This window comes from Trichosurus vulpecula, chromosome 8 (assembly GCF_011100635.1).
Source record: "Trichosurus vulpecula isolate mTriVul1 chromosome 8, mTriVul1.pri, whole genome shotgun sequence".
NCBI classification, from domain to species: Eukaryota; Metazoa; Chordata; class Mammalia; order Diprotodontia; family Phalangeridae; genus Trichosurus; species Trichosurus vulpecula.
In genome coordinates this window covers 191,595,741-191,614,660 of record NC_050580.1, presented here as the reverse complement: position 1 = coordinate 191,614,660, position 18,920 = coordinate 191,595,741, and the positions used below count along the sequence as shown (strand labels likewise).

General features: G+C 40.5%; 1 protein-coding gene across 1 annotated transcript in view; it reads right to left on the bottom strand.

The window, feature by feature from the left end:
• FAM98B (family with sequence similarity 98 member B) overlaps positions 1–18,671 on the bottom strand; it is a 40,557-nt gene extending 21,886 nt beyond the window's left edge. The window contains exons 1-4 of the mRNA XM_036736835.1: positions 18,587–18,671; positions 14,043–14,191; positions 6,766–6,900; positions 3,341–3,519 (exon numbers count right to left, since the gene is read on the bottom strand). Coding sequence (XP_036592730.1) covers positions 3,341–3,519; positions 6,766–6,900; positions 14,043–14,191; positions 18,587–18,657 — 534 coding nt within the window. The 5' untranslated portion in view covers positions 18,658–18,671. The remainder of the gene's footprint in view (positions 1–3,340; positions 3,520–6,765; positions 6,901–14,042; positions 14,192–18,586) is intronic.
• Between the last annotated feature and the right edge of the window lie 249 nt (positions 18,672–18,920).

The following is an 18,920-nucleotide window of genomic DNA, read 5'->3' as shown; positions in this document are numbered from 1 at the left end:
ATAGCTAGCAAAGATGGATGAAGTAATGGTCTTCTGAGGAAAGAAGGGACATAGGTGTATTTGTAGGCAGTGGGTAAGCACAAGAGATAGGATGGGACTGAAGATTAGTGACAGTGGGGATGGCTGGGAGGGCAATATGCTGGAGAAGAAAGGATAAAATGAGTTCACTTGTGCATAATAATAGTTAACATTTGCACTTTAAGTTTTGAAAACCATGTTACATACATTACCTCATTTGATCCTCACAATAAACCTGTGAGGTCAGCGCTAGTATTTCCATTTTACTGATGGCACTGAATCTGAGAGAGGTAGAGTGATCTGCCCAGGGCATACAGCTCACAAGTGTCTAAGGCAGGACATGAACTCAGGTCTGTACTCCACGCACTGCACCACAGGCCTTTCTCCTCTGACACAGCCACTGTGCTGGTAAATCATCACTTCATGTCTCAATTATTTTTAATAGCCTTCTGGTTAGTCTTGCTGCTTGAGTCTCTCCCCACTCCAATCCATGCTCCGCTCAGCTGCCAAAGCGATCTTCCTAAAGTGCAGGTCTGATCACATAAGATCAACCTTCACACCCTACAATAAATTCAAGTGGCTCCATAGGACTTTGAGGATCAAATACGAAATCTCATGTTTGGCATTTAAAGTTCTTCATGACTGACCTTCTGATTTTCTTACACCTTCTCCCCCTACTCTACAATCCAGCAGCACTTCTCTCCTTAATGTTCCTTTTCACACCTAGACATTCCATCTCCCGACTGTTTCTTTTCACTGGCTATCCTCCACGCCTGCACATGTCTTTTATGCACATGGTTATCTGCATGTAGCCTCCCCCATTAGAATGCGAGTTCTTTGAGGGACAAGGATTTTGCCTATCCCCAGAGTTAGCACAATGCCTGGCTCTTAGTAAATATTTGTTGAGTTGACTTAAACTGGAGGGCCAGAGAGAAGCACTGAATGAGGGAACATCAGTGCTTTTCAATAGTTGAAAAATCCTGTAGTCATATGGTTACAGCCTTCTCTAGGCCTTACCCTGGGGCCACCTCCAGTGCCTGATCCAGACAACACCACCCACCTCTCACTTCCTGGCCTCAGAGGCTTTCTCCAGTGCCAGTCTGTCTCAGGACAAGATGCCTCTGCCTTCTGTATAGACTCCTCTTCCTGCCTTCAGTGAGACAGTCCTCCTGAGGTTTCACTGGACACATCACCATCTGCCATGAAGCTAGACTTCAAACAATATAACCACACATGTATCTCAACGACCCATTTCCAAACAGTGATAAACTGCTTGGACTCACTCTTGTATGCCTAATGCCTAAATCTCTCAATCCTAGTGATTTTGAATTCCCTCATCCCCACTACTGATATACCAATGTCACTCCCCATAAATGCCCACTCTCTTCCTCTCCACCTCAACCCTATCTCCACAATGTCCTACTCCTGATCTGTCTGCCCTTCCACTGTGCCCTCTGGAATGACTCTTTATAAATGACAAACTTCCTTTCATCTTAAACCTCTTTCTTTCTCACTATCTGCTCCCTCTAATGACAACGCACCCCTGGCCATCCTTTCCAGGACTAACTACAGTTTTTCCCTTACTTCCTGGCCCATCAAGACACAGTGGGGAAACTGAAATAATCTTTGCTCCCTCTTGCCATTTCCAGCTTGTCCCTCTACCACAATTGTTCAGCAATTTCTCCCCATTTGAAGTTCACACTGTCCACATTTATCACCCAATTTGTATTCTGAGGACACTATCTATTGAACCCCTAGAATATTTTCCTTCATTTTTCAATGAATTCAAGGCCTGGTACAATCTCTCTCTCATCCCCCAGCTCACGCCCTCATACTCAGGAACTTCAACATATGTATTGATGTTCTTTCAAATACCATTTCCCAGGTCCAGAACCAACTTAATTCCCACTTCTCAACACCACCTCAGCTACACAAAGAGATGGTCATACCCTTGAGCTTGCCATCACCCACAAGTGTTCTGCTTTCATAATCATGAACTCCAAAATGCTTTCATCTGATCATAATCTTTCCCTCTTCCTTATGACCCCAAAGCTTTTCTTTTCATCCTCAACATGACCTCATTTCCCTCATTTATTTCCCAGGATGCCTTCCCTGCACTGGCTAGCTCTTCTCCCCTCCCTACGTGGACCCTTTAGGGAACGCCACGTCAACCCTACACTATCCCCTACTCTTGGATCACCTGCCCCTCGTCCCACTGCCAATCACACTTGGCCAAAGCCAAATCATGGATGACGTCCATCTCCTTGGCTCCTATTTTTGTGCTGTTGAACAGAGCTGGAAGAAATCAGGAAACTACATCCACCAACCCACCACAAATTTATGCTACACAATTTCAACTTGGCCTCCACTATAGCAAGGCAATGATTCTACTCCTCCCTCATTAACTGATTGTCCCATTCCTCACAGTGACTTTTCCAAACCCTTCCATTCCTTCCGAAACCTCCCACAACACCTTCTTCCCCCACCCTCTAAGCTGAGAACTTCGTTTCACACTTCACACACTTCATTATGACCATTCCCTAAAAGTTCTCCCTTCTCATTTTTTAACCTCACTTAGACATATTCTCCCACTATGTCCTCCATCACTATAGGGACAGTAAACATGAAGTCTTCTGTTTGACATTTAAATCCCTTCATCACCTGGCTCCTTCCCATCTTCACAGTCTTCTTACACTTTGCTCTTCTTTCTACACTCTACCAAGGCTACTGGACTACTTGCTGTTCTTCAAAACACATCACTCCATCTCTTATCTCCTCTCTCAATGGCTTTGCATTGGCTATGCCTCATGCCTGGAATGTTCTTCTTCCATCCTCAGAGGCCTTTTAGCTTCCCTGGCCTCCTTCAAGACTCAGATCAAACCCCTCCTTCTGAAGATGACCATTCCTGGTTCTCTCAGCTGCTAGTGACTTTCACTCTGAGATTATTTTCTATGTACTCTCTATGTATCTTTGATGTGTTGTCTTTCCACATTAGAATATAAGCTCCTTTGAGAATGAGGACTATACTTTGTGCATATATTTGTAATCCTGGTGCTTACCACAGTACCTAACACAAAGTAAATGCTTTACAAATAATCTATTAAGCTATTCAACGCACAAATTTACAGATCATGTACGGGGAAAATACTGGTTTGAAAATTCCATTGTCATGGTAGAAGAAGTAATTATTAGGACAGAAAGCAACATAGAGATGAGATCTCTATTAGCAAATCTCTTAAAATATTTCTATATGCAATTTTAAATATAAACATAATTAGATTGTTTTTCCTCAAAACTTAAGAGAGCTATTTAAAATTAGTACCTTTGATTCTACATGGCTTAGCACAACAGGAATGTCAGAAGTGCTTGATTTTGGTAAGCACAGAGTATCACAGATAGCTTGTAATTCCTGATAAATTTCATTGTTTTTGTCCAATTGAGAACCTTTGAGCTTCTTCTTCTGCAAAATCCGTAAAGCTTGAAGTTCTGTACTCAAAAATACTAAAAAGAAAACAGCAAAACATAAATATGTGAATAGAAATTTTCTGTTCCTTAAAAATATTTTACTTAGTGTGAAAAAAATTTCTCAAGAGGATCAAAGAGTAGTAACAATGATATCTGACTACTTTTGAAACACAGTAACTTATAAAGACAAAAAATTTGAAAAGAAATTATTAATATTACATATTATGTTATCTTTAGGTCATTATTTTAATGTCTAAATGGTTTTGATATGCGCAAAAGAAAATATAAAATGATATTTACAATGAACTAATTAAATACTTCCATAAAGTGAAATGGGAAAACTTCATTTCATTCTTTAAATGTCCTGACTATTGTACAAATGTCTTATCTTTCCCTCCTTATGGCCCATGAGACTAAATGTCCACTGAGTGGGACCATGCCTTGAATTAATTTTCATATCCCCCTCAGAGCCTAGCGCAGTGCTTCATACATCAGAGAAACCCAATAAAATCTAATTTCATTCTCAATCTGAACCAGTCATATAAGGTTTTGCTGTACTCACTTTCATTGATTAAAAAACATTTGCTGAGCACCTAGGATGGGCTGGGCATTGTGCCAAGCCCGTCAAGAAACAAGGTACAGTAGGACAAAATCACTTTCCTTGAGGAGTTTACAGTTTGAGAAATAAGACCTATAAACAATGAGTTGCTTCCAATACTTTGAAGTATTGGGGATTTGCCCATTTAGATAATCTTTCCAATGACACATATCATAAATCTCCCATTGGCTATTAATAAGATTTCATCAGTGGTTGTGGCCAATCTGTTACCTTGCTTGGTAGTATTCTCAACTCCCCATTCTCCTTCATTCCATGCATCTAATCAGTTCTGCCAGGTCTTGCCATCTCTGCCTCGCCTTCTCTCTGCTCACACAGACCCACGTCACCTCTCACCTAGATTATTGCAACAGCCTCCTAAATCATCTCCTTCTTAGTTCAGGCCCTCATCACACCTCACAGAGATTACTGCAATGGACACCTAAATATTCTCCCTCCTTCAAGGATCTCCCACTTTAGTCCATCTCCCACACTTCTTCCAAAAAAAATCTTCCTTAAATACAGATCTGAACATGTCACACCCCTGCTCAATCAATTTGTTTTTCCCTTCACAACTGGCCACAATCTAATTTTCCAACCTCACTGTACGACCCTCCCTCTTCATATTCTGTGATCCAACCAACACTGTCCTCTTTTCCTCACACACAACACTGCATCTCTCACCTCTGTTCCTTTGCACTGGCTGTGCCCCATGTCTGGAATGTATTCCTTTATTTCAGCCTTAAATAATTACTCTCTTCCTTCAAGATGCAGTTCATGCATAACCTTCTACACGAAGCCTTTCCTGATCTTCCCAAGTGCTAGTGCCCTTCCTCCTTAAATACCTCACATTTGTCTACTCTTTATACCCATTTTCTTTGCATTTGTCATACATTTCTTTATTTATTTATATGTTGTTACTCTATCACTAGAAAGGCCCTTAAGATTAAGGATGGTTTCATTCTTTGTGACAATTTGTACTATGTGCCTGGTACACAGGACCTGCTTAATAAATGCTTCATTTATTGATCACCAGGTCCATACTTGAACTCTTTTCAAGTTCTGGAAGGACCTACCACAGTTTATACTACATTAGCAGAAACTTCAAAGATTCAGTGATCTCAATGCCACCATGGGGCATCAGAGTAAGATTTCAAAGGATAAACAAATCACTTTAACTAACTACACAATAACTATAGTATGATTCTCATTATTATGAATGGATAGTACGCAAAGACAAAACATTACATCTATTTCATTACATCTATTTCACACAAATTTCACGTATTACATCTATTTCATATAAATATTAAGTGGTGAAAATAACAAAAAAAAAAACAGAAGTGAGGGAATTAAGTTATATATTACTACAGTATAAACACACTAGCTTTATGTAACTTTCCCATTCAGTCTCAAGTATTCTCTGAGGGGTCTAAGAGAGGAGTTGAATTGGGAGCTGGAGTGATGATGGATGGATAGAGTTTTAAGGGGGTCTGTGAATTTAGGAGGGAAAAATACATCTTTATTTCAATACGACTTATTTCTTTTGTAATCCTGTATATTTTATCTTATGTATTTAAAAAACATCATTCTGAGAAAAGGTCAGCCAGAGTGCCAAACGGGTCCATGACACACAAAAAAGTTAAGAACCCTTGCTCTAAACAGATCTTTGATATAAAATCTATGGCTATGTTTAGAAATCTATGTTTAGAAAATGATTAGAAATAAATCTCTTGCCATTGTATATCAAAAAACACGGCATCTCCCTTTCATCTGAAAGTACTAACAATAATAGCTGACGTTTACATAGTGTTCCACTAAGGTCTGCAAAATGCTTTCACATTATTATCTCATTTGATCCTAGCCACAATCCTATGAAATAAAGACTATTACTATCGCCATTTTACAGATGAGAAAACTAAGGTTCAGTAATGTTAAATGACCTGGACATGGTCTCAAAAATAGTAGATCTTAGTGGTACAATTCAAATACAGGTTTCTCCCAACTCCAAGTCTGGTACTTTCTGCCTTTCATCAAAAAGAATTTTTAATTTGTATTAATTACTACCAGATCTCTAAAAAATACTTTAAAATGACATGTCAAAATTATAAACATGAAGAGATTAAATATAACAAAAACTACTACAGAACTATGTTAAAATAAAATAAAAAACCTTACAAATCCTGGCTAATATTCTATTACCATAATTAGAAAAATGCAAGTATGACTGAAATATACTACCTATTAAAACAGGGCAAATTAATCCAATTTCAATATTATGATTAAAGATCTGTATTTTTCACTAGTGAAATTTTATCATAATCTTGACCTCAAAGATATCAACACATACATACATAAATGTTTTAAGGTCTATAATTTCATCTGTGAGCGTAATAACTCTTTTCACCAAAACAGCCTGGAACTGTTCTATACCCTCCTTACTAGGAAACTTTTAACAGGTGGCTCACCTTTTGGCTTAAACTCTATCCTTGGAAAACATGGTAGCTCCATCTCTGGCCTGTACTTAAATGCTCTCCTGCAAAGCCTTTGAAAAATACAATCACTTCCCTACCACTTAACATACGTTTGTAAGTGAATACACACACACATACATGCATGATCAAACATAAATAACAGGTTAAAAACAATACACATCACTCAAGGACATTAAGTAAGCTATAACTTACGTAAGAGTTTCAAACAGTCATCTTTCTTTTTTAAACGATCTTTAACATCTCCTGAGATGAGTGTTGAATAGGGACAGGACAATTCTTTCAGAAAGCCACTTATCTCAAGCTGGAAGCTCTCTATATCTTCACTTCCTTTAAAGAAAAAAAAAAGATAAAAAATAATTCATCAAACATATACTGACCACCTAGGCAAAATAAATAAAATACTATCCCAACTTAGATGAAAATTAAACTGAAAGACATATGGTAGAAAGCAGGATTTCCTACTAATGAAGGCACTAATCAACATGTTATTTATTAAGTGCCTACTATGTGCCAGGTACTATGCCCTGGGAGAAACAAAGATGAAATGAAATGGCTCCTTTGTTGAAGGATCTTATGTTTCATTGACAGAGACAACAGGTACCCATACGCCAAACAAAGGAATTTTTATTTGATCCTAGAGGCAAGAGGGAGTCACTGCTGTTTATTTAAGCAAGGAGATTGACACGCTCAGTCATGTGCTTTAAGAAAATCACCTTGGCAGGTATGTATGTGGAAGATGGAAGGGAGAGGGGAAAGATACGGCAAAAAGACCAACAGCATAAGCAAAAGGTGCTATGAGAGACTGGACTAAGGTAGTAGCTGCTTGAATGGGAAAAACAGGTCAGACACAAGAGACAGAAGATTTGTTAAGTAATTATAAAGGGATAAAGTATGAGGGAGAGTAGAGTCAAGGATAACCTGAGGTTACGAACCTTAGCAACTAGAAGGGCGGTGGTGATCTTGTCTGAAATAGGCAAGTTCATGAGATCAGTGAGTTGGGGGAGCTGATTTACACATGTGACTTTGAAGATATGTATGGGAGATCCAGTTTGAAATGATTAACAGACAGCTGGTGATACAGGACTCAAGCTTAAGAAAGACTAGGGCTGAAAAAAACATATCTGGGAAACATCTGAATAGAGATGGTAACTGAATCTATGATAGCTGAAGTCACTGTAGAGAGAGAGGGAAGGGGGCCCAGGACAGAACTCTAAGGGACATACATAATTATAGGGCACGACATGAATGACGACCTAGCAAAGGAGACTAACAAGGAGTTATATAAGACACGGCTGTCCAACCTTAAGTTTTTATTGAAACACTATATTTTGATTTGCCATTTTAGTGAAAGCTTTGCAGTAGCTCAGCTTCATTTACTAAAGCATTTGTGTAAATTTCTATGCTTGTAGGCGGGGGCACATAAATCACACTGTGGGCCGCATTTTGGACAGCCCTGATGTAAAAGAAGAACCAGCAAAGAACAGTGTCATGAAAACACAGAAAGGAGAAACTATCCAGAAAGATCAGGTAGTCCATGTCAAATGCTACAGAGAGCTCAGCAAAGACAACGACTGGGAAAAGGCCATTATATTGAGAAATGAAGAGACCACTGGCAACTATGGGAATGCAGGGCAAGCTACAGAAATAGCTGGAGGACACGGGAGGGCCCACTGAGGGTTTTTCTGAGGAGGCCTAGATGTGTTTTTGAAGGGAGCAGGAAGTACAACAGTATACAGGGAGATTGAAAATTGGGGGTGAGGGGGAGTGTGGATAATAGTAAATTATTTGCATTATCTTCTATTGGATAAGATGAGGGTATATGTAGGGAGACTGGCCTTTACTTTTTAAAAAAGCTACCTTTTTATCATATGCTATAATAAAGAACAATAGAATAAGGAATGATATCAAAAGATTTTGAGATTCAGAGAAAAAAGAGAACTTAAAGAGAAAGACCTCTATTTTCTCAGTAAAGGATAAAACAAGTACCTCTGCTGAGAGGATTGGGGAAGAGGTGGTATGGGAGACTCAAAGAAAGAAAAGAAGGTTTAGAATAGCTTTTATTGGGAGTAGATGTAAAAGTATTGGCTTGTAGCACCAAGGTACCAGTTGAGATTAGATAACCAATACGTAGTGTACCTGGACAACAAAATTTTTACATGACTTCCTGTAAAACCTTTCAGCAGCACCATAAAAGTAGAAGCAGAGGAATCAGACAATGGGAATAATCTAAGATTAGGACTTGGCAAGAGAGATAAGGGTTGCTAGGATAAGTAATTCAGAAGTAGTGGACTTTTTACAGTTGAACTGGTTAACTACAGTGTCAAGTTTGGGAAAAAAAGAAAAGGAAATGGGAACAGGGATGAGAAATGTGCTAGAAGAATACTAAGGGGCTGAGGGACGAAAAACCATAAGTATACGCGGATTTAGGAGTAGGGCAGGGATGGACGGATAAAAGAATTTCAGATTCTTGGCTACGGAAATGGAATACCTTTGGGTGATGTAGCATTTCAAGGATAGGGTCACTCTTGTGTGGTGAGGATGAACAAAAGGCAAGGTTATAGGAATTAAGGAAAGTGATAAACTTGGCCCTAGAACTCACCAAACACAAGTATTCTACTCCAAGAGCAAGAATTCTGATGTATGTAAACAAGGAAAAAGTTAAGGTGAAGAAGACAGTGAGCCAAGTACTTAACTACTTTGCTTCTGTCAGGGAATAATCAGTTCCTGGTACATATCTGTGTTTAATACTTTTTGGCTGGCTGAGACAGGAAGGAGAATGACCTGGGAGCCCACAAGTATTTAACAAGCACAAAACTACCAAAAGCATCTGCACTGGGTGATGTACCTGACACACTGCATGCTTCATGTACCATACAAATTGGTTCCCCAGGTAGGCTTTAGCCCCCAAGCGTGTGGCAGGTCTCTCGTCTTTCTGTGCTGAGAATTTAATGGAGCATTGTAGCATTTCATTCTATCAGGAAATTCTTTTGTAATAATGTAACAGTAAAAATTACGCTGAACTGGGAACCAGGAGTCCTGTTCTAGAGTCTGTTCTACTACTAACTAACTTTGTAACCAAGGGCAAATCAGGCAGGCCTGTCTGGGCCTGAGTTTCATCATCTGTAAAAAGAAGTTGGGCTTAGCTAAGTTTTAAGTTTCTACCAGTTCTAACCTTTTAAGATACTGAATAAAAGTAATATGTATATAAATAAAAGGAAGTGAAAAGTCCCGCCATATTCTGGCCCCGTAACACCACATCTGAGTATTATGTTCAGTGCTGAGGGCCACTGACAGGCCAGAACATGTCCAGAAGGCTACTAGGGGTTTGGAACTATGTCATATGTTATATGAGAATCAGCTGAAGTTACCAGTGGATGTTTTCCCAAGGGGAGAGAAGACCTAGTGGGGACAAAGCTGTTCTCAAGAATTTGAAAGTTTATCATGTGGGTGAGAGATCAGACTGGTTTCATCTCACTCCACAGGATAAAACCTGGTACAATGGAGCAGAAGCTGCAAAGATAAATGTCCAAAAAGTAGGATACATCTCTCCACATCTCCAAGATGAAGCTGGATGATCCCATATCAAGCATACAAAAGGGAATTGCTTTCAGATTGGGACTGGACTAGACAGCCTCTGAGTTCCCTTCAAACTCTGAAATTCTTGGTAAAGCAGTAAGGCAGCTATTACCTATTAAAATGTAAAGACAGTGTCAGGATTGCTAAATCTCAAAATGAGGTGGACAAGGGAAGCTAAGGACAATCTGGGAGAAGAATGAAGGTCAAAGAAGGGATAGGTCCTTTGCTTAGGGTGAGAAAATGAAAGTCAAAGAAGGGATAGGTCCTTTGCTTAGGGTGGAAAAGGTAGAGCTGCTGGATATTTCTTTTGTTTTCTAAGCAAAGGAGAATGACATTTATACTGAAAATGACAAAACAAAAAATGACTGAGAGAGCAGATACCCAAGTAAGGACACAGTAAGAGGGCACCTAGCAATCTATGATAAATTCAAGTCATTTGGCCCAGATGAACTACATTCTTAAGTCCAAAAAGAGGTGTCCAATGTAACTGCTTAGTCACTGTAAGTGTTTTCTGACTCATCACAGAAAGTGGAAACAGTACCAAAGATTAGAGAAGGGTGAATGTTCCAATTTTCAAAAAATGGGAAGAGAATTCTGCAAACTACAGGCCATTGAGTATGACTGATTCCTGGGAAAATTCTAGAATGGATCATTAAAGGGATGGTTCGTAAATATCTAGATAGGTAAACAGTGATTACTAAGTGGAAGAATGGCTCACCAAAAACTAATAATGCCAAACTATATTGGGAATCAAGATGGGCTCTTAGCACTTATTCAACCAAGGGTCCTTGAAGAGTTTGGCCTTTGTTTCCTTGATTAAATTAGGAGTCTTTGATGGCCTCCTTGCCTCAAGGGAAAGCCTAAGTTTACATGGGTTTGAGTGACATATTTCTGACATCAGAGGGTTTATGTGGCATTTTTGTGACGCTTTTAGGTCACGTGGGTGAGTCGCATGTGTGACTCACCTTTGACCCTGAACAAGATATATAAACCCAGAGGTTGGCATTCTCTTGGAGGCTCTCACTCCTGGAGGTGAGGGACTCTGGGCAGCTACTCTAAGAGCCTCCTGGCTGAACTCAGATGTTGGTAACTATGAATTGTATTTGGTCTGTTTATAAATGTATGTTTGTAATTTGTCTGTATTTAATCTGAAGTTCAGGGTGCTGGCTTTTTCCCCTGAACCAAGTGAATGATATTTGTATGCTGGATTAAAGTAAGATTGTTAACTGCTTAACATTGCTTTCCTTAGAAAAGCAGATCAAAAGAACCTGTGCTGGCAGTGTTCTGTGAGCTGGTTGTTGTTGGTTTTACACCCCCACAGCAGCTGCTAGCCGGATTGTTGAAACACAAACTAAAATTATTTCCTTGTAAGACAGGATAACTAAACTGGTAGAAGTAGCTGTCAACAAAAGCTTTTGATAAATACTTCATATTATTCTTGTAAAGAAGACTGACAGATATGGATTAAACAACAACACAAGGAAACAGATTCAGGACTGGTTGGATGGCCAAAGAGGAGCTGTTAATGACTGAACGTAAAGTTGGCAGGAGAGCTCCTATAGAGAACCCCAGGGATCTGTGTTCGGTCCTTTGCTATTGAACATTTTTTAATCTATGATCTGAAAAAATGTATAGATGACAAGCTCATAAAATCTACAAACTGCACTAAGCTGAGAAGGGGTAGCTAACACATTGGATGACAGAGTAAACAGAGAGGCATTGGGCTATATTTTTAAAAATGAAATTCAAAAGTAATAAATGCAAAGTATTGCATTTGGGTATCAAAAAAATACATCCAGTTCACAAGCTAAGAATGAGGAGTCATGATTAGGTAACAGTTTTTCTGAAAGAGATCTGGGAGTCTTGGTACTGCAAACTCAAGCAGTGTGACTTAGCAGCCAAAAAAGATAACGTGATCTTGGGCTGTGTTAAGGGAGACAACGATGCCAGGAATAGAAAGGTATCCCCTGTGTCCTGCCCTGTTGGACTTCAACTTGGGTATTTTTCAGTTCTGGGTATCATTTTTTAAGAAGGATAAGGTGGAGTGTATCCAGAGAAAGACAATCAGCATGGTGAAAGGTCTTGAGAAACTAGGGCTATTTAGCCAAGAAAAGACTCAAGGAGGGACATGAGAGCAGGCTTCCAATAATCTGAAGAGCTGTGCCGGGGAGGAGGAATTAGAATTGTTCTGTTTGACCCAAAAGGACAGAATATAGAGCAATAGGCGGAAGTCACAAACATTCGAGTTTAGGCTTGTTACCAGGAAAAAACGACTAATTTGTTGTTGTTGTTGCATCATTTCAATCATGTCTGACCTTTTGTGAGTCTATTTGGGGTTTTCCTGGAAGACAGTGAAGTGTTTTGCCATTTCCTTCTCCAGCTCATAGATGAGGAAACTGAGGAAAACAGAGTTAAGTGACTTTCCTAGGGTCACACAGCTAGTAAGTGTCTGAGGCCAAATCTGAACTCAGCTCTTTCTGATTCCAGGTCCAGTGCTCCATCCACCAAGCTGCCTAACTGCCTGATAACTAATTAAAGCAGTTCAAAAACAGAATAAATTGCTTCAGGAGATGACAGGTTTCCCACCCCTTCTTGGGGGTCTTCAGGCAGAGGCTGGATGACCATGTGCTTCTTTTGTTACAGTAGGGTTTCTTTTTGGGGGTGGGGTTAGTCTAGATGGCTGCTGGAGTCTCTCCCAACTCTCAAATTCTATGATCTTGAAATAGGCCTCATATTAAATTTCAAATTAACTTAACATTTTTCCCGCTTGTTTCAAATTATTTCCTTACATAACATATGCTGCCTAAGTTTAGGTAAAGGCAACTGAAAATTAAAGTTTTAATCTTTTTAAAAAATGATTAGCCGCTTGACAATTTAACATAAGGACATTAATTTGACAAGTTAGAGCTTATAAGTATTTTCAAACTTAAATCACTATAATTTTTTAAACATGCAGCATACTTTCCTGCATAAAGAGATGATCTGAAAATTTTGAGTGTCACTATGTTATATAAAACCATGTGTGATAACAATCATATATTCACTGACTTCACAACAAATTAACAACTTCCATCCTATCTGTGTGTATATTCAGTTATGTACAATTCCTGGACTGAATCTAATGGCTCACTTTTGTTCTCTGAAGTTCATATGAGAGCAGCCTGTCTTGCAGCTATGTTGATTGTTGATTGCTATGTATGAATGTTGATTCAGAAAGTTTTCTATGTATAGTCAAAAGAATAGATTCTTCTAGACATTTGATTCAATTCTATGTACAAGCAGTCCTTCTATTAACAACATGTTATATACAGAGCTATGGTAGTTACTGTTCCCACTGTCATTGAAACCTGGAGCTTTACTCAACACGTGAGCTCAGTAGGGAAAGAGGTGTAAAAAGTTCAAAAAAGTTAACAATCTGATCCCTGGAGAAAGCCTGCCCAGGAATTTCCCCAAATTGTCAAAAATTTTATGAAATTTTCATTTTCTACTGTCCAGAAATTAGAGATTCCAAATCAATTAATTCAAAACAAAATGGACTAGAAAAAAAAGACTCTGAATTAACATGTTCAGATTATGTCTCTTTTAAAAACTAAAGCCAAAACACATCTAAGATATCTGAACATAAACTGCAATCATCAATTTTAGATAAGTTTAAACTGGATTAACATAATTTTGATATGCTGTTTTTCTAAACCAAAATATCCTCATAGTTATAATTAAGCTTCTTCACATTTTCCAATAAACCAAATTGATTCCAATCATCAAATGCTAAAAATATTAAATAAGGATTTCTTTGTATATCAAGAATAAGGCTAAAGAAACAATTTTTTAAAAAAAGGCTTAACTACATATTAAAATTGAACAAAAAGGTAAATGAAGTTCAATGGAAATACCAGCTGTTGAAGAGATGCTTTCTTCTAAGTCACATAATGGTTTTATCTGAGATCCTAACCATATGCAGAGCTCTGAAAATTCAGGTGAGGACAAGCCACTTTCTACTGCTTTGATAAGTGCTTGTTCTTCTAAGAGAGGACCATCATACCTAGAAAGAAAAGAATAAAAAAGTAAAAACTAGAGCAAAACAATTCTGAGTGATTGATACGTTACTTTTCTTACAAGTTAGCATTTGGCATAACTGTTGAGGTTATAAAGGGTTAGGCATGGTTTCTTCATAATGGTCTTATTTTCAATTACACATATGTTCACACATCTAATATATTAATAGATAGATTGACATAGCATTTATCAAGCCTTTACTATGTACCAGGCTGTACTAAGTGGGAGAATACAAACATAAGCAAACAAAGTAGCTCTTGTCCTCAAGAAGTTTACATTCTAATGGGGGAAGACAACAAATAAAGGGTTGCTAGAAAGCTGGGGGGAGGAGAAGGTACATGTGTACACACACACACACACACACACACACAGTGAGGCATCTGCAGTAAGTGGTAATGAAGTAGAAGTCTGACATTCAGCAAGGTAAGATAAAATATTCACCTCTGCAAGCCAAGGACTCAGAAAAGCCCTTTTAGAATTTAAGGTACTTTCACATAAGTTATGTCTTTTAATCTTCATAACAGGCAAGAAGTAGTGGGTTGACAGGGTCAAGCCAAAAGGAAAATATCTTTCGCAGCTGAGTGGAGGGCAGATTGGAGTGGGGAGAGAGCTGAGGCAGGCTATTGCAATAATCCAGGTAATATGTGATGAGGGCCTGCACCAGGATAGAGGCCGTGTCAGAGGAAAAAGGGTGGTGTATTCAAGAGATGATGTAAAGATAAAAAGACAGATTTGTGAAGTGAATACAAGTGAGACGTTTGGGATGACACCAATGCCACAAGCCTGGGTGACTGGAAGGCTGTCAATGCCCTTTCAATAACATAAAGGTTGGGAAGAGGAAAGGATTTGGATGCCTATGAGACATCTAGCTAGAGATACCCAAAAGGCAATTGGCGGTGAAAAACTAGGGAGAGAAACTGGGGCTGGATACCTTGATCTGGCAACCACCTGCATAAAGACGATAACTGAACCCATGAGAGTTGATAAGATCATCAAATGAGAAAGTACAGGGCAGGGTTTCTTCATGTGAACACTTTTGTGTCGTGGACCCTTCTACAAATCCCATCTCAGAATAATGTTTGTAAATGCATAAAACACATAGGATTGCAAAGGAAGTCAATGTTTAAGTAAAAACATTTTTTTTCATCCAAGTTCACAGACCCCCTAAAATAGATCTATGCACCCTGTGAGATCCCAGGTTAAGAATCCCTGGTATAGAGAGAGAAGAGAATATGGCCCAAGACAAAGCCTTGGGGGAAACCCATTGTTAGCAGGTATGACTTGAAGATACAGTCAAGGAAATCGTAAAGGAGTGGTCAGATAATGGGAAGAGAACCAGTAAGAGAATCAGGAAAGAACACTGCCACAAAAACCTAGGGAGGAGAGAATATATAAGAGGTATTGTAATCCCCAAGATCTAAAGTTGAAGACACGTCAAGAAGGATGAGGACTGAGAATGGGTCACTGGATATGGCAATTAAGAGATAACAACTCTGGAAAAAGTAGTTTCAAATGAATGATGAGGTTAGAAGCCAGACTGGGGGGGGGGGGGCGGGGAAGGTTACCAATAAGCAGGTGAAAGGTGAAGTGGAGTTCCATGTAGACTGCTTTCTCAAGGTGTTTAGTCTAGAAGGAGTGAAGAGATGAAAAGATAGCTAAATGGTGAGATAGAGCCAGAGTTTTTTAAGGAAGGGGGAGACATGGACATGTTTGTAGGCAGCAGGGAAGAACCCAGAGATAGGAACTGTCTGAATATAAGAGCAGAGACAACAGTAGAAGCAATTTGCTAAGGAGGCCAAAAGGGATAGGATCAAAGGTGCCGTATAAATGTCAGTTATTACAATTATTGTTATTATTATTGTTGAGTCATTTTTGGAATTGTAGATGGAGGGTTGGTGTTCTGAGTCTGGAGGATTTCAGTTGAAGTCCCAACTTCTGTGCAACCTACAGCAAGTCATTTTGCTCTCTTGGTCCTTATGTTGGCAAAAAACACTGGGACAAGGAGTTTCCTCATCTGAAGTTCCCATACCAATGAAATCACTCTCATCAAGTAAACTGACTAATAGCCTCACTAAAATTTTAACCTTTGTTTCCTGCAGCTTCTGTAGCTAAGTCAATCATTTCCACCACGCCCACTCCCAAAACCAGTGCTGCCACATGTACCCAGCAGCAGGCATCCTCTGTAACCAAGTGCTGTCACTGCAGGGAGAAGAATTAAATCAGCAAACATTTATTAAGCACTTATTACATGCCAGCCACTGGGGTAAACTTTGTGGGATACTGTGCTAGATGAATAAAAGCAAATGCAATAAAGCAGTTCCACTGATTCATCTAACCTACAGATGGAACCCTCCATTTACACTCTCTCTCCCATTAGAATGTGAGTTCCTTGACAGCAAGGACTGTCTTTACTTTTACATGGTAAGTGCTTAATAAATGCTTTTGAAAATTCATGTTCATTCATTCAAGGAAATGCCTTTACTACAACCTCAGGGAAAAAGTTGTGGTAGTGGTGGTGGTGGTGGTAGTAACAGTTGTAGTAGTAGCTGTAATAATAATAACTAGCATTTATACAGGGTGTCTGTAACATCAATTAAGTTGGGACTTTTTTACTGTTTTAAAATGGTTAAGTGTCTTTGAGCCTTAATTAGGTGCAAAGCTCCAGGCCCAAACCCCTATCTACTAGGTGCTAAGCCTATGTGGGCGTGAAGCCCTCAGGCTCCTAACCTGAGCTGCTCAGACCAGAGCCAACAGTAGGAGCCTGAGTTCTGGTCAGGTTTGATGACAGCTAAAGAGTGTACAAAGAGAGAGAACAGAGCTGTTTGCTGGGGGCTCTCACTCCTGGAGGAGTGTCGGTGAGGGACTCTGGGCAGCCGCTCTAACAGCCTCCCGGCTCACTCAGATGTTGCTGGTTCCTTGGTAACTATGAATGGTATTTGGTCTGTTTATGAATGTATGTTTGTAATTTGTTTGTATTTGCTCCGAAGCTCAGGGTGCTGGCTTTTTCCCCTGAACTGAGTGAATGATATGTGTACACTGGATTAAAGCAAGACTGTTAACCCCTTAACCATTGCTTTCCTTAGTAAAGCAGATCAAAAGAACCTGTGCTGGCAGCGTTCTTGTTGTTGGGCTTGTGTTGGTCTTTCACCCCCACCGCAGCTGCTAGCCGGATTGTTACAACAGTGTCCCAGAAGCAGACTGCACTAAGACTTTTGGGACGCCGTGTATAAATGCTGGCTAATAACATAGCTTAATGCTGCACAAAGAGTTTTGGGACCCCCTCTATAAAAGCTTGGTGATAATAATACTAAAAACGATAATAAAGCTTATAACTTTATAAGCTTATAACTTATAACTTATAAGCTTTATAAGCTTATAACTTATAAGTTTTGGGATATCCAGTGTAAATGCCAGATGATGATGATGATACTAATAATAAAGCTTAAAACTTCGCTAAAAGTTTTGGGACACCCTGTATAAAAGCTTGGCGATAATAATACTAAAAACGATAATAATAATAATAATAAAGCTTAAAACTGCACTAAGACATTTGGGACACCCCGGAGAGCACTTTGAGGTTTGTAAAACATTTTACAACTATTGTCTCATTTGATCTTCACAACAACCCTGGGAGGCAGGCGCTTTTGTTCCCCGTTTTAGAGATGAGGAAACTGGGACAGAGGGAGGTGAAGTGACTGACTTGTGCAGGGTCCCTCAGCTACTAAGTATGTGAGGCTGCGTTAGAACTCAGGGCTTGCTGACTCCAAGCCCAGCGCTTTATCCGCTGCGCCACCTAGCGGCCTCGTGAAAGTTTCCATTCCATCGTCGCTCCGCTTGGGGCAGTGGGGGGGGGGGGACTGAAGGGGGAGCAGCGGGTGTTTCCGCAAACCCTCCACTCTCCCAACTCTCCCCCCACCTCCCGCCCATCGGTAAGCTTCCAGCAGGAGGCGTTTCCTCCCGCAGAGGGGCCGCTAGGCGCGGGCTCCCAGTGTGGTTCCTTCGTCCCGCTGGGCGGGCTGCAGCCACGAGGGGGCGGGACGTACCCGACGCGGCCGGACAATGGCTGGTCGTGAAGAAGACGGAGAAGAAAGGCGGGAGACTGGCGAGGAGGGGTGTCAGTGGAGCCTAGGCCCTGCCCCCTCCCCCACACACACACACACCACGCCGCTCCCCAGCCTCGGGCCCGGCCTCAGCCTCGTTCTGGACCCCAGGGGGCGCTGGGACCCCTCGTCCCCCTTCTCATTTAACCCCATCGACGCCGTTCCCCTCCCAGGTCCAAGACGTTCAACCCCTCCCCGGGAGCGGTTTTGGCGAAAGGTTCCCCGAAAAGAAGGCGAAGTGGGGCTTTTCCCCGAGGGGGAAGTTCCCCAAACACACTCACCCCAGGGCCTCAAGCGTGTCCAGCACATCCCCCTCCATGCTCAGCTCCGGGCCTGGCTCCGGCCTTCTCATGGTCCGCCGGCCCTGGTCGGCGCACCGTTCTAAAAAGCCCGGCCGGAAGCCGTCGGCTCCACTCTCGGGTTCCGGGATCCGGCCCATCCCCCGTCGTCAGGGTGATCCCTAAGGAAGACGCCGCTTCTGGCTGAGGACTTGTATTCCCTACGCGCCCAGAGCGCGCTTGCTCCTTGTCGGTCTCCCCAGATGCAGTAAATGGCCCTCGGCAACCGCAATAATCATAAAAAGACTTATCTTGTCTTAGTCACAGTTTAAGTTCA